Source organism: Leptinotarsa decemlineata, unplaced genomic scaffold (genome assembly GCF_025532065.1).
Source record: "Leptinotarsa decemlineata unplaced genomic scaffold, Ldec_3_MD MMD2_P_RNA_scaffold_2, whole genome shotgun sequence".
Classification (NCBI taxonomy): Eukaryota; Metazoa; Arthropoda; class Insecta; order Coleoptera; family Chrysomelidae; genus Leptinotarsa; species Leptinotarsa decemlineata.
Window position 1 is genome coordinate 2,042,898 of NW_027412529.1, and position 17,065 is coordinate 2,059,962.

Genomic DNA, 17,065 nt, shown 5'->3' on the forward strand with positions numbered 1-17,065 from the left:
AGACGATTCTGGTGAACCAGACAACGGATCACTTTGAAAATTTAATGGAGGGCATATTCGGACATTCTCTAGCCAACTAAAATATTTTCGACAATGCGGTGTTGCCGCTTCTATTAGAAAGCAGTAGCAACTTTGATTTTTCAAATGGAACACTCTGTATATAATATTATTTTTGGAATCTCCAACAATTGCCCGACAACTTTTCTTGATATTTCCCTATAAACCTATCTGTTACCGTTTTCGAAATAAAAATTAATTTCAATTTTTTTCTTCGAAAATCATGACTTCTAAAAATGCCGATATCTTTCAGTTAAGAAGTACTATGATATCGAAATTTGGTTTGGAGTTAGGTGATACTTGGACACTTCCCACACGTCAGCCTAATCTCCGTTACTTCAATACAGGGTGGTAAAAAAATACAGTTTTTTCGTTTGCTTGAAAAAGTTGCTGAAACTTGATTATTTTAAATAGAACACCCTATATATTATTGAAAATTCGGAAAGCTGCTGAAATTTGCTTTCTTTCTATGTATATCATACCTATACTTAACTAGTCAAGTTTCGGACTTATGAACATTTATTTGTGAAAATGTCCCTTCAGAATGGTATTTCCATTCGGTATTTGGTAAGCAGGCTATGATTACTATTTGACGGTAGCGTTGTGACATTCTCCTAATAATATCGACATTTTCGTCACTTCAGAAGTTGCAAATACCTTCAAAACGATGGAACAAAACTATTCAAACGAAGTTCTTATGAATTTGTTTATTATTTTTGGACAGTGTGACAAAATTATCAGCAGAACATGTAGAAAGTTCAATGAAATGTATCCGAATCTACCGCCAATGAACCTCAAGAAATTTATACGAATTCAGAACAATTTCAATATTTTTGGATAAACTTTAAAAAAGCACCAAGAAACTTGAAATTGGAAATATTGATATGAATAATTATAAAAAAGTAAAACAATCATGTGGAATATTTCAAAATATGTTCGAATCGCTGGCCGTTCACTTCCAAGCACTTTAAAATGCGGGTGTTGACTGCTTTCGTGGTGGCAGATCTGATTTCATTGGGATCCAAATCTTCAAATGTTTGGGCAATCCTTTCTAACAATTCATCTCTCGAACGCACGGGTATTTTGTGAAATTTTTCTTTAAACATTCCCCACAAATAAAAATCTAATGGATTGAGATCGGGTGATCTCGCTGACCAATTCCATGGTCCCAAGCGCCTCATCCACCGATCGTCAAATAGTCTATCCAGTTCTGCGCTCACTTCTCTTGTGCAATGTGCAGGAGCTCCGTGTAGTTGGTACCAACAGTTTCGATAATCTTCGAGTGGCAGATTATCCACGAAACTGTCTACAGTATTCTCCAAAATATTCAGGTAGCTTCTGGATGTTAATGACTCCTCGTATATCACGTACCTCAATTTGTTGTCCATCAACATGCAGAAGACATTAAAACTAAATTTTTCTTGAAATCCGGCTTCTTTTGTGACGTGAGGATTTTCACTGGACCAATAATGTCGATTTTTTCTATTGAAAATCCCTTCTCTCGAAAATTTCGATTCATCAGTCCAAATAATTTTATTTAAAAAAAGTGGATCTTCTTGAATGCGTGTCAACAACATTTCACAAAATTCTACTCTCTGTTGAGGATCTTGAGGCTTCATTGCTTGAATTTTGGTGAATTTATAATCATGCATTTTATGTCTTCGCAAGATTCTTTGAACCGATGAATATTTTATACCCAAATCTTCTTCAGCACTTCTTATCGATGACTCGGGAAATGCGTGAAAATATGCTAAGACATTAATCTGGTTGTCTTCGAAAGTTACGGGTCGAGGCAAGTTTCTTGGTGCTTTTAAAGTTGATCCAAATGCATTGAAATTATTCTGAATTCGTATAAATTTCTTGAGGTTCATTGGCGGTAGATTCGGATACATTTCATTGAACTTTCTACATGTTCTGCTGATAATTTTGTCACACTGTCCAAAAATAATAAACAAATTCATAAGAACTTCGTTTGAATAGTTTTGTTCCATCGTTTTGAAAGTATTTGCAACTTCTGAAGTGACGAAAATGTCGATATTATTAGGAGAATGTCACAACGCTACTGTCAAATAGTAATCATGGCCTGCTTACCAAATACCGAATGGAAATACTATTCTGAAGGGACATTTTCACAAATAAATGTTCATAAGTCCGAAACTTGACTAGTTAGGTATAGGTATGATATACATAGAAAGAAAGCAAATTTCAGCAGCTTTCCGAATTTTCAATAATATACAGGGTGTTCCATTTAAAATAATCAAATTTCAGCAACTTTTTCAAGCAAACGAAAAAACTGTATTTTTTTACCACCCTGTATTGAAGTAACGGAGATTATGCTGACGTGTGGGAAGTATCCAAGTATCACCTAACTCTAAACCAAATTTCGATATCATAGTACTTCTTAACTAAAAGATATCGGCATTTTTAGAAGTCATGATTTTCGAAGAAAAAAATTGAAATTAATTTTTATTTCGAAAACGGTAATAGATAGGTATAGGAAAATATCAAGAAAAGTTGTCGGGCAATTGTTGGAGATTCCAAAAATAATATTATATACAGAGTGTTCCATTTGAAAAATCAAAGTTGCTACTGCTTTCTAATAGAAGCGGCAACACCGCATTGTCGAAAATATTTTAGTTGGCTAGAGAATGTCCGAATATGCCCTCCATTAAATTTTCAAAGTGATCCGTTGTCTGGTTCACCAGAAACGTCTAATGTGCCATCCACCGTGAATCAGCCTGTATTCATCTTTTGAAATCCTATATTGATCAAAGGAAGTATTATGTTCATTATAATGGTTTCTCTTCAAATATTTATACTGCCACTAGTGGAGTCTCTCAAGAATCTAATCTTGGACCATTACTTTTCTTAAAAAATTATTTATGCAACACATTATACTGCAATATATTGATGTTTGCAGTTATGTATCTCTGTAATCGATATAGATGACTGTACTTGTGATGCACTTTGATGAAGACAGTTTAATCTTATTCTTGAAGATGTTCACTTGGTGATCGAAACACGTATCGAGATGTTGAAATAACGGTTTGGTGTTGGGATAAAGTTCCAGTACTATTCATAGATGACTGTACTCGATTGCAAAAGCAGTTGAACACTTTAAGTGACTGGTGCCAGAAAAACCGTCTCAATTTAAATACTGGGTGTAACTGAATAAGTGTAAAACATTTAAGGAGGTGATTCCTCATCGAAAAAAAGATCTTTCATATAAAGAAACTTCATTGGAGCATCCCCTGTTAAGATACAGCCCCTTAAAGGGGGTATATAAAATTTGTATAACAATTTTTCCACAAGCACTGAAAAAGTTACAATATTGAAATGAACCTGACGTTTTGTACTACCAAAAAGGCACTTAGCCAGTATTTTATTTGGCACCCCATGGTTGTAAGGGGTGGAAAACGCAACCCCTAAAATTTATTTCCAATGTAACTTTTTGTCTTATTATTTGTTTACCATTTAAAAATTCATTTCCGATAGCCTGTTTCATTCTGAACAAAAAATGTCTCTTGGGTTTTTTGCCCAAAATAAACGATGAGGAATCACCTCCTCAAATGTTTTACACTTATTTAGTTACACCCTGTATTTTCAAATGGAGAACTGTACCATTTACCAGAAAATTCAAAACCATACAATTTGCATACGGGATCGATTAAACTATTTTAGTTAGAACTAACAGTATCAGGGATCTAGGTGTCCATTTTGATTACCAACTTACTTTAAATACCTACATTAGTTTAATTATTGTTAACTCTGTCTATTGCTCTTACGGCTTTACTGCCAGAAATTGTAAGAATCCCTAATATACATTTTCTTGTATCAAGATCAACATCTAGAAATAATACCCTTCAAACCATTAGTCGACCTCATGTCATATTTTTGTTGTAGTGTATGCGATTGAAAAATAAATCTCGTGCACACTTATGAATTATGGATAATTATTAATGATTATAGTTCATTTTTATTCAATTTTTTGTTTTACAGTCTGCGGAGTTAAAAGAGAAAATCTCGATATTTTATCCGCTTTTCCTCCTCTTTAAGGACGATATTCGTCTCGCCAGGAGATGAAAACTCCATGACAAATATCGTCTTGCTCTGGTGGTCGAGAAGGACTACATCAGGCTTATTAGCATGTATGAGCCTGAGGGTGGGAAACGAATAGTTCCAATAAATTCGGCACTTCTCGTTCCCCACAACGGATTCAATATCCCCCGGAGCGTAGGGCAACACTGGTGTCTCGTCAATACCGTAAGAGTGCCGTAGATGGTAATATAGCACTCTTAGGGCCTCGTTATGTCGATGGATATAGGCCGAGACAGCATATGATGGACATGCTAATAGCAAGTGCATTATTATTATTATTATCATTATGACGATGATAAATCAACATCTTTGTTTAACTGGTTGAAATCGAGGACATGTGACGCTTTGTGATTTTTTGTGTGTTTCATTCCAAAATTGTATTCAAATAAGGTTAATTTTTTCACTTATGCTATAATCTAATTAAATTGAATCATATATGACGAAAATAAGTGTGGTAGTATTTCAGGTGAGTTCTTTCTTTCTACTGAAAAAACAATAGATCTTTCAATGTTGAACGTGGCGCTTCTCTCGTGCGATTTATCTTCTTCTGCAGTGGATTGATTCGCAATATTTCGCAATCTAATTGCATTATGGTTTCGTTGTGAACGATTAGAGTTTCTTGCTCGCACTGCGATGGGTAATGAGTTCATGAGTTTCTTCAATCTTGGGAACAGGAAAAAGTCTCAGATGACCAAATCTGGTTAATACAGTGGCTGAGTGTTGTTTTTGGCCCACAAATTACGAACAAGCAATAACGAGTGAGCAGGTGCATTATGGTGATGCAAATACTTCTCACAAGCGGCGTATAACTTCAAGATAATACTCCTAATTGACCGTATGACCATGTGGCAAGAACTCATGATTCAAGAAAGCCGAATATTTAGTGATTGTGAATAAATTAATAAAACTTACTATCCGCGCATGAAGCCAACTTAGCCGAATTCAAAGAGGACGGTGTTTGGGGAAGCTGTGTACACTCCGAGCTGTGTCTCTTCCTTTGATTGAAGCCGTTAGCCTGCTTTGAGAATTTCATATCGCAGTTTCTCTTCAAGAATGTGTCCAGCTCGTCAGGTTGGATGTACGAGCTTTCCGACTTGCTGAAAGATGAAATTAATGAAATAAGACGCTCGCACAGGTTGCAGCTTTGTTCTGCATATCCTTACCTCGAGATACTCTGGTTTCCCTTGTCGGTTGTATTGTCGCTGAAAATGAAACGAGTATCAGTAGATGAATAATGATAGGTTACCTCCGAATGAATCGTAGATTCTGAGAAATAATCTAAAAAGAGATACGGGGAAGAATGCACACACAGGAGCAGGGGCTATAAGTGAACTTCTTAGGCTGCTGGAGATGGTATTGGGTGCTGGCAAAGGAAGTGGCAGATTTGAAGAAGACGAGATATTAGTGCAGTCATATAAGTAACCTAGACTCGATGACATTCACCCAGAAACGTAATAGAAATGAGCGGAACTTCTACTTCAAAAACTGTGTGTGATTTTGAAAGCATAGTTGAAAGCATTACCATGGCTATGTATATCTGATTATCAGGCAAAATTTGCATAAGGCTTTGTGCCAATTTTGTCATTTGCATTGAAAACCTGAGAAAAACTACTTGGTGGACAGCATATTATTGGCTAAAAGACCAGTTCATGGAAACCAGACCTGGTATGTGAGGCGATTTTATTTCAGGTCACGGAAAAAAGCAGAATATGGTTTCAAAAACATGGTAGACTTTTACTTAGAACTGATCTTCCAGGCGTCGAAGAGTGAAGAGATCGACGATGCATGTGGAAAAATTGTATGCTTGGAGAAAGATGAGTTTAATAATTCAATGATAGGTTTTACATACTATGATACATTTTCCTCTTCAAGAGGACCTGATTGCCGGTATTCAAGCAATACAAATGTGTGGCTTGGTAAGTGAGTCTGTAGTGAAACATTTCAGGTCCACTCTCCCATGGCTACAGGGTATTAACTCTATCTATTTGTCCCGGATGAATGGTTGATATAAAGGTTGTCGTATATCCAAGGTGCCAGATTTCCATCTTAGCAACGTTTTCAAAAGAAGGCATCTGTAAGTCAGCTAGCACTGACGATACATTAGATTCAGCCATGCAAGACACTTTCGCCACTGATTCAGGTGAATCACGAGCATTTACTGACTTGCTCAAGAAAAGTATGTTTCTTCTCCTGATGCAGATTCTGCTTCTGTTGGTCAAAAAGTTGGCGCCAGGAAGATTCATGAGTCAGCCCGCTCTTGGGGAGTCGATAAGTCGTTTCCTGGTTGCACCACATAACCTGCCAGGTTTGTTAACAGGATCAAGAATAGGAGTCGGTTACTTCATGGTACATAAAGTCTTCCACGAGTAGCTAAGAAGAAGAGGTTCCTCACGGCAAAGCTCTCATTGGGGAAGCGATAAATTATTTCTTGGTTGTACTACACAGCCTCCTAGGTTTGTTATCAGGATCAATAGTTGGAGGTTCATCTTCTCTGTAGACTCAAAGTCGGATTCTTTGGCTACTTCATGGTACATAGTCTTCTACGTGTAGCTAGGGAGGAGAGATTCATCACAACAGAGCTCTGCATTACCATGACCAGGTTTTCTACAACTGGAGGGAGCTTGTTATTTCGAAGGATCCGTGGTCACATCAAGTGGGCTCAGAGTCATAAATCCATTCTCTATAAATAGTTACACCACATTGGAATGAGACCGCAATTCAGGTGGACTCCTCTACAGGTGACACCTCACTAGGCAAAAGTATTCAAACGCTTTCCGCAACAGGACTAACCAAGAAAGGGACCAGACATTCTGATAAAACTCAGAGTTGAAAAGATATAACTATCGTGGGAGGTTGAATATCTGGGAGTGAACCAACACTTAGTCATGATAAAAGGAACTATAGATATTGACCTGATGCTGATGGAAAGTAATGTAGGACCGAAACCAGCTCAACTGAATGGTGGTTGAACCAATATTAATATTATGCTCCTTAGGTTTGGTAACCAAATATTAAATGAGTGACTGCTATTTCCAAACAGAGCAAGCTGCGAATACTTGTTTGTTATTGACTTCAAGATCATGGGAAACATTCTTGAATCTTTCCGTTTTACATCTTATGTGGGCCCAACTCAAACTGAATGACATCAAAGTACACTTTCGATACTAGCTCCATGGTAGAAGTAAAAAATCGTGAAGACTGAACGATGAAATTGATGGTAAAAGAACAATGGCTGTGGTCTTTAGCGATCGACTGTGACTTTTCTCAACATTTCTAGGTGTGGTGCCGCTTCGAAAATATTTCCATCGAGGTATATAAGCACTACCAATAGGCAGAAGAGGCAACTCTAGTTCGGAAAACGCAGATGAATTGAGCTAATAGGGTTATAGAGTGACCTTCTGAAGTTTAGTTAAATTTTTTGTGTTGTATTGACAGTGTAGCAGTGAAATTGTTTTAGCAGATCAAGGATGGGCTCAAAATATTCAAAGAACTACTAACTGGACCTGAGAAAAGTACGATTGTATAACGGAAACTTCAGCTACAAAGAGTTCAACAAAGCAGGAAAAGACATAGTTCGGCATGTTACAGGAAATAAGCAATTTATGAATAACCCAAAATGTATTATGAAGAATCAAAACTGCATATTCAGCTTTTCATTTTTCTCCTAGAGACTGGACATCGCACTTACTCAGGAAAGAAGAATCTCGAGTTCCTCATCGTCATCCACTTGGATCTCAGACTCAGGAGGTACTTCTTCAGGGAGCCGCATGGAACCAGTTCCATTATCATCATGTTGGGTTGGTCTTTGGTCACGCAACCAAGCAATTCGACGATGTTTGTGTGAGGCTCGATTTTTTTCAATGTGTTTATCTCGTTTTGGAAATCCTCAATGTCTTCTTTGGAGGCTCCCTCTGAAGGAACAAGTTGACAAGATAAGTGAAAGTGAGACAGAGCTACTGAGGGTATCAATCGTTCATAAGGAGCACATTTTTCTGAATTGAGGTTATGAATTTTGTGTTAATGAATACTAATATACAGGGTGTTCCTTAAACACATGCTAATATTTAAGGAGGTAATTCTTAGACCCATTTTAAGAAAAAAACTTCCTATGGACGTATGTCCTAAACGCCTTAACTTTTGAGATACAGGGTGGCAAAGTTTTCAAAAATAATCAGTTTTTAATAATAACTGAGATAATTTTGTAGACATCTTTGGCATATTTGGTACATATGTTCCATGCCTCAAGGCGCATTTTCTGATGTACACAAATTTGTATTTTTTCAAACAGTGGCATCCCTACGGGCTTCGCATTGAATATTTTTGGGGGAAAAGTACTACGCCAATGCTTTCTTTTCAAAATAAAATCATTTTTAAAATCCTCATTTATTTTTGAGAAAATTTGATTTCCTGGTATTTCTTTGTCCGACGCATGATTTTCACTCAAAAAAATAAAAATCGACAGAAAGCAAATTAAGAAATTAGATCAATTCTAAAATGAATGAGAATCTGAAAATTGCTTCATAACGCATTACCAATTCGAATATTCCCGGCGTATTTCGTATAGTTTCACACGAGGCAACTATTCGCTCTCTTGAATCTTCCAAAGTATTAACGGGAGTTTTATACACAAGAGTTTTAAGGTAACCCCATAAAAAAAAATCTAAACTGTTGAGATCGGGGGATCTTGCTGGCCATTGCTGAGATCCTCCGCGACCTATCCAACGATTAGGATAAACTGTATTTAAATGGTTTCGGACAATTCCACTGAAATGAGCAGGGGCGCCATCGTGCATGTACCATATTCGATTCCTTAACGCAAGTGGCACATCTTCCAATAACCCAGGTAAGTCTTCTTCGAGAAAGTGTAAATAAGAACGACCATCAAGGCGTCCTGGTAGAAAAAATAGGCCTATTAGATGATCGCCTATAATTCCTGCCCATACATTAACCGAAAATTGGTGTTGTAAATGGGTTTCGGTTATTGCATGGGAATTTTCTTCAGCCCACACATGATTGTTATGGAAATTTTGAATGGCATTCCGAGAAAAATTTGCTTCATCTGTGAACAAAATTTGTGTCTCAAGCTGCGGATTTAGTGCAATACTTTGTAGATACCACTGACTGGAGTTCACACGCTGTGGAAAATCTCTGGGGAGTAATGCCTGCACTCTTGAAATATGGTATGGGTATAACAAAAAATCAACCAAAATACGCCAAACAATTTGATGACAAATATCCAGAGTTCTAGCAATCTTCCTCGTACTCGTCTTAGGATGTTCCCCAATTTCTTGCAGCACCCCTTCCTCAATTTCAGGAGTTCTTACTACACGAGGTCTACCTTCCGGAGTCCCTTTCTTGAAACTACCAGTTTCCCCAAGTCGACGATGAATATTTGAAAAGGTTTGGCTATCTGGTAAGGCACGATTAGGATATCTTTCCTGATAAATGCGCCTGGCTTCTGTTGCATTACCATCGGCAAGGCCATATACGTAATGCATTTGCGCCATTTCCGCATTCGTATAATTTACCATATTTCAGAGAAACAGCGGACTACCAAAATAACTTCAAATACACTTCAAAATCAATCAAAACGCGCTGTGACAGTTTTTAACACCAACACCTTACTTTAAACCAACATCAATATTAGCTACTGACGTTTGTACATACAGAGAATTCGTTTTTTATTGCTATGGTGGGTATGCTGTTTTTTCTGCTTTTAATCTTTAAAAGAAATCACATATCGACAAACTCCATATTTCCAAGAGTAGTAAATAAATTCTGCTACACGTCATTTATTCCAGGATAACTAAATTTATGTTTTCAAAAATTATTAAGCGGTGCTGCGTTATGACGTAATTTTAATTGAGAACAGTGCATCTGACAACAAACAAATACCTTTTAGATCCTCAATTGTTTTGCAAAAAAACTGATCTCTTAGTTTGCTTTCAGTCGATGCACTATACCGCATCAGATTTTTAAGGAATTTATCCTTAAGTAAAGCGATTTTTAATTTTTTGAGCGAAAACCATGCGTCGGACAAAGAAAACCCAGCAAATCAAATGTGCTCAAAAATGTATGGAGATTTTAAAAATAATTTTTAATTCAAGATAAAGCAGTGGCGTAGTATTTTTTTCGCCAAAAATATACATTTCAAAACTCGTACGTACGCCACTGGCAGAGAAAATTAAGAAAATTGTACATCAGAAAATGCGCCTTGAGGCATGGAACATATGTACCAAATATGCCAAAGATGTCTACAAAATTATCTCAGTTATTAATAAAAAACTGATTATTTTTGAAAACTTTGCCACCCTGTATCTCAAAAGTTAAGGCGTTTAGGACATACGTCCATAGGACGTTTTTTCCTTAAAATGGGTCTAAGAATTACCTCCTTAAATATTAGCATGTGTTTAAGGAACACCCTGTATAATACTCGACAGCATAAGAGAGATATTTCTGTTTATTGAATTATTAGTGAAACCTTTTTTCAAATATGTTGGATTGGTTGTGTGTCAGATCATCAGGTAATAACTATTGATCTAATTCTTCAGTTAAGTGTTGTCTTCTTTTACAAAGTGACAAGAATGGAGTTCGAGAAATAGAACTCGCTTCGGTGGTACATACACTGTAATTGGAAAAGTTAATAACTATTTCGAGGAGCAAGACAGTTCTCATTATAGAAACGGTATCAAACTTGTTGAATGCCGCTGGGAAAAATGTTGTTGTTGTTATGTTGTCCATTTTTCAATCTCATTTACTGTTTTCATTGTATTAACCTTCCATTTATTATTTCCAATATTCAGTAACGACGTGAACAGTTAATATGACAATTGACACTAATGACAAGTAGACAGAGTAGCCAACTTAGAAAAAACATTGTGCCCCAAGTAAAATCCTCCAACTACTCTTACGACTAGTTATTTTCCTCAACGAGAAGTTCTCTAATTGTCGATTCTTTCGACACTAAAACACCGTTTACCTCGCAATTGTTTCACAGCAACTTGGGTATATCCTGGCTTCATCCCTATTTCGAAAGCGACTCCGAAATAAACCTTTCCAAACGCACCCCCGTCGATTTCTCTTTTGAGTAGGATTTGGTTTCTAGGAAACTCGAAGTCGTCAAAATTGTGAGATTTCTGGAAAATAAATATTCATTATGAAAACGTTCATACATACATTTTTCGCGGAAAATATAGTAAACACGGAATGTTTGATGATGGATACATCAAATGTAAAATAGCGATTTTTTTCTTGTGAGTGAGTTTACATTTATGTAACGGGGATCTATTTTGGTCTTTTTTAAAAATAATTTCACCTCAATATGATGAGTGAGGTATTTTTGTACCAATGACATGAATTAATATCAAATTGCACGTTTTTTCGGAAATAAATCAATCAAATACCGATTTTATTTTTGAACGTACTTTCCACAAAGTTTTTTTGACGATTTCCCAAATTTCCTCCCAACATAATCTTCGTCTTTCTGCAAAAGACCGACTGTTCCACAAAATTTCTCTTTTTCACTGCGATAAATTTTAATTTTTTTCAACATATTCAGTTTAATCTTTCTTTTGAAGATGATCACTTGGTGATCAAAATACGGGTCGAGGTGTTAAATTAACGGTTTGGAAAAAACTCCTGTAATATTCATGTTCAAGATTACTCAAATTTTGGAATGAAAAATGAAATACTAAATGAATTTTCGAAATGATTTCAAATAATTTCGAAAAAAATTCGAAAAAATCCTGAAAAATGTATAGAGATATTCAAAGGAAATTGAAGAATTTTTAATAGTTTTATTTTTCGCAAACTTTCAGATATTTTTGATCTTCTTTCAATAAATGTCGAATTTTTTTTTTGAAATTTGATGAAAAATTCCGGAATTTTTTTGTCAAGACTTTTTTTCTAATTGGAAAAATCTTGCTGATACATGATGAACTTTCTTGAAAATCGATTCGAAATCGAAGGTATTTTATGAATTTCGTTGAGATTCGAAAAAAACAAAATGTTAAAATCGCCTTGTGAAATAATTCAGTAACTTTGAACGATATTTCCACTACATGATTAAAGATTTGTTTGAAATTCTGGCAAATCCAGGTAAAATAAGAAATTACGTTGTTTCAAGAGTTTTTTCCGTTTTAATGTCATGTTTACTGTGTGTATATTGATAGAAAAAGAACCGGTAGAACCTCCGCCAATCAGATTCAGGCAAAAACGCCCTTCGTCGACTATATCGAATCCTGAGCACACAATTTTGATGCTGACGGAATTGATTGAGTCTTGTTACGTTGGCAAAACTGCACTGATTCGAAAGGCGCTCATTTCGATTGCGTTGAAGTAATCACATACATATTACAGTTTTAAGAGTCATAAAAAAGGATCTCTAATGTGTGGAATGTGAAATCACAAATCCCAATACTGTCATATGCTTGAATTTGTAGCGTTCTATTGAAGTAAACGTGTTCAATAAAGTTTCGGTCTTGTAAGCATCATAATTGTTTGACTCGAATAGGTTTATGTCATCTTTCACTGCCTAAACCATTATGCATGCTGTTTTTGGCGAGTGCATTAGCTTGGGATGTGAGGGTTGAGCAAACCGACCATCGGATGCATGCTTCCACGTAGTCTCGCTGGATACGGGAATGACAGAATCACTTGTGATTCTGTTATTCTGTAACTGAATGGCATCCCAAGGCATCCTAAGGTGTGTGTATCCGTGCCGAGAGGATGAATGACCACAGACCATATACCCTAGACGGTTCACGTAGGTTACTTCACCTTGAATCCTTTTTTTAGTACCGATACAAATCTTAAGATGGCACTGTAAATTTGTTCTTTGGTTTTATGTCACGGACCCACATATATTCTTGTGGTTTGTGATGTATGTCAAAAATAAGAAGAAGAACGTGTGCATAATATAATATAAAAGATGGTCATGTGACTCATGTCACTCATGTGTTGTCTCTCCCTTACGAGGCTCCTGCTGTCTTCCGGCCAAAGTCGTTTCTACATCGCTTTGGAGTAGCCATTCCGTTGAAGATCATTTTTGATGATGTCTAGTTCCTTCTCGAGACCTTCCTTCGTATTACAGAGCCAAAAGCACGGTCTAATAGAGTCTTGATGATTCCTCTTTTAGTTGATTGATGGTGGTTGGATTCGTGGTTCAGATACTGTTCCGTATATGAGTGGGAATAGGAGAAAATTCAAGGAAGTCGCATACATGTTGTCCAACAACGTATTCAGCCAAGCCAGCGTAGAAATACGCAACATATGGAAACCCATCATCAAGCAAAAAAAAATGGCCAACTCCCGCCAAAACGGTCATCTCCCACGGAACCAGTGAAGCGGAAAATGGAAAGCGGGGATAAGTGAAAGTACTCGAACGACCTATAAATAGTCATCTCTCGGAGGAATCAGTCCAGTCATCACCCGAAGACGATTGTAGATACTAACAATCGAAACGTCGTGAACTAACGTGACTTGGAATCTCTCCACTTTTTATTTTTATTTTTTTTTTCATTTCTTTATTTTTATTTATTCAATTGTTCTATTTTTACTTGTATTTTATTTCACTATTATTTCATTTCAGGTTTATTTTGGTTAATATAATTGTTATTTTCAGCTATTCATTTTCAATTCTTCTTTTCTAGTTGTTTCAGGGATTTCAAATCATTTTATATAGTAGACAATGGAAGTCCGAACTGGTGTAATTCATATACTTTGTGCTTGCCTCGCTGGGGACCGAATCAGGTTTTTAGAGTTCGACATAGCCTATTTGGTCGAGTGTAAATATGTGTGAGCCACAATAAACCCTTGCGGGTTCCGGTGGGGGGTCGAATAGACCCACTCACTTTGGACCTATATTCTATAAAAAAATTATATTTTACGTTTTCCTCAAATTCTGGGATATCAATTGATATCAGTATTAGTATTTTCTGTTATTGAATACATACCTTAATAAAATCATAACGACCGTAGAGTGGGTTGATCTCCTCTCTCAAATTTCTGTAAAAAATAGCATTTTAATCACCTATATTGAAATGATATGATAGAATTAGCCGATATTTGGTGAGAATTCATGAGTATTCAAGGGACACTTAATTTTGAGGTTTTCACTGAACAGTTTACAAAACCGCAACGAGTGTTTCACTATATATACAATTACTTCATCAGACGGGCGCATACTGACTAAATTCTACCTAATCAGTGCTTTATGTAATATAACAATTTGAATCGTATGACCTTTTTTATTCTGTCGAAGTAATAAATGATTATTATGAATGCAAAACACTAACACAGAGCTCAAACAAAATGTTGTGGAATCGTTATAAATTATCACAGCTGTAACACACGGGCTGAAAAATCCCAGTGCTAAGAAAAAAAACTTATTTTTTTTCTCGGCTTTTCAATTAATTTATTTATTGATTATCCGTTTGACATATAAGTATGTATAGGATTTGTCCAGCGATGAAGAACACATTAACACATAATATAAAATACAATACAAAAGAAAACCATTTTATAATATAAAAAATTCATCTAGGTTTTAAAAACAACTATCAATTGAATACTTTTTCAGATTTCGGGTAAATTCATTAATTTCATTGAGCTCCTTAATATCTTTTGGTAACTTATTACAGATATTTGGCCCCATCACAATAGGTGAATTGGAAGTAACCTTATATTTACAATACTGTATGTGGAAGTTTTGACGAGTATTGCTACTATGTGTGATTTCATTGGTGATAAATTTATGTTTGTTTTTAAAGACAAAAATTGACAATTCGAATATATACATGCTGACAAGAGTTGAAATGTTAAATTGTCTAAATAAACTTCTGCAAGAGGCCCTTTTTGAGGCTTTGGCCATTATTCTCAAAATATACTTCTGCGCAACGAATACATTTGATATCGAAGTCGAGCTACCTTACATACATATACCATGTCTCAGTCTGGAAGCTACTTGAGCACGGTATAGTGCCAAAAGTTGCTGATGTGTCAAGATATCTGTTAGGTTTCTAAAGAGATAACCTAATGAGTTAATTTTACTCGTTAAATTCGAACAGTGTTGTTTCCATGTCAAACATGCATCAATGGTAGTTCCCAAAAAATTTGTCTCTTCTTTTCTCAGAATTGACATGTTCTTAATTTGAAATTGAATAGGCACCCAATGTTTTTGTCGATTGTGAAATCTAACCAAATGTGTTTTGTTAGCTTTGAGATAGAGATAATTAGCTCCACACCAGTTCATAACAGATTGCAAAGTATATTAACATTTGTCTAAAAGTGAGTTTTCATCCATGTCAGAAATTATTAAAGACGTATCGTCGGCATACATTGTTAAAGAAATATTCCTAATGTGATTTCAAATCGTTTGTATATAAAAGGAACAATATAGGCCCTAATACCGATCCTTGCGGAACACCCATTGAAATATTTAACAAACTTGAATTACATTTATCATAAGTACTCGTACTGTGTTACTAATTGTAACATATTGTTGCCAAATGAACCAAGCTTGGTGAGATTTAGATTCAATAACTTGAACATAGTTCGATGTGGATGTTGTCTTTCGTGATTCAAGTTTAACTACATTTCCGATGTCCTAACACTGTTTCTATCGTATTTGTAATAAATTTGTATCATATCTCTTTTTTCTTCATTCGTGAAAGCCATTTTTCGCCAAGAATCTAAATACTTGTTAAATAACAAATTGAAAGATATATTTAGAAATATCAAAGTCTAAGCCTCTTATGATAAAAATTATTTTTTTTCAATACCTCCGATTTTTCGAAAAAGAATAATAACTTCTGATACATCATTGAAAAGGTAAAATCTGGTTCATACAAAACAGAAAGAATCCAATATAACGCCCATAAGAAAAAATAAAGTTGAGGATGGTGGCCGGAAAACGAAACGTCGGATAGTAAATCTGAGAACACCATTATGTAGCAGCGAAAAAATGGCAACGTGGAAGTGCAATTTATTTTTGAATCCTTCGAAAAATAAAGCGAGAAAAAAATAAAAACCATTTTCCGAAATTTCTGTTTTTTCCGGATATCTCCGGATATACTCTGAATTTGAGAACTTTCTCAACGGCATATTTTTAGTCAGGTAAATGCGCAACTTTGTCCCAATTTAACCATCTTCGTATCTCTCACAGTTTCCGAAATCCCAATGGTGAGGATCGAATTTGAAACACCCTGTATACAATAATAAGGTAGAATTCACTCACTATGGGCACGCCTGATGAAGCTATAGTGAAAGACGTGTACACTGTTCAATGAAAATCTCACAGTGAAGTGTTGATTGAAACATTCAACCAGAAAATTCTTGGATAAATTGAAATACTCGGATATCAAAAGTTAGAAAAGTTAATAAGAAAAAAAGGCGAGCCAGATATTAAATACGTTGTTTCGAAAGTTTTGACCGTTTTAATGTCATCTATTTTTGTAGCTCCATATCTCCTTAAATGATTATTCTACTGTGTACATTGATGCTGTTAATTTTTTCCATACGAGGATCACATCAGGGGAAGTCGACGAAATGTACCGGAAATTGCGTCAGCAGCAGCCGCCACTGGTCAACAGAAGAGGTCCGATCTTGCACCACGACAACACCCGTCCGCACGATCCACAAATCACCGTCTGAGCCCACGATTTTCATGCTGATGGAATCAATCGAGCTGTGTTACGTTGGCAACAATGCACTGATTCACTTCGAAAAGTATTCAAATTGATGTTTCGAATGTTGGGTTTTAATTTTAAAATGGATTTGTTTCTAATTCACATATTGACAACATCGTCTATATCAAGTTGAAATAATTTGTACGTACCCAAGTATTCTGCTTTAAAAAAGAAAAATTATCTTCATAAATCAACAAATAAGGCAAAATATAAATTATAGTTCA

At 35.7% G+C, this 17,065-nt stretch overlaps 1 protein-coding gene across 2 annotated transcripts in view; it reads right to left on the reverse strand.

The window, feature by feature from the left end:
* The window catches only part of LOC111506508 (platelet-derived growth factor receptor alpha), a 61,725-nt gene that overhangs the window by 6,438 nt on the left and 38,222 nt on the right, over positions 1-17,065 (reverse strand). For both annotated transcript variants that reach the window (XM_023161589.2, XM_023161590.2), the window contains exons 10-14: positions 14,109-14,160; positions 11,135-11,291; positions 7,844-8,066; positions 5,319-5,357; positions 5,068-5,252 (exon numbers count right to left, since the gene is read on the reverse strand). In XM_023161589.2, the coding sequence (XP_023017357.2) occupies positions 5,068-5,252; positions 5,319-5,357; positions 7,844-8,066; positions 11,135-11,291; positions 14,109-14,160 (656 nt within the window). The remainder of the gene's footprint in view (positions 1-5,067; positions 5,253-5,318; positions 5,358-7,843; positions 8,067-11,134; positions 11,292-14,108; positions 14,161-17,065) is intronic.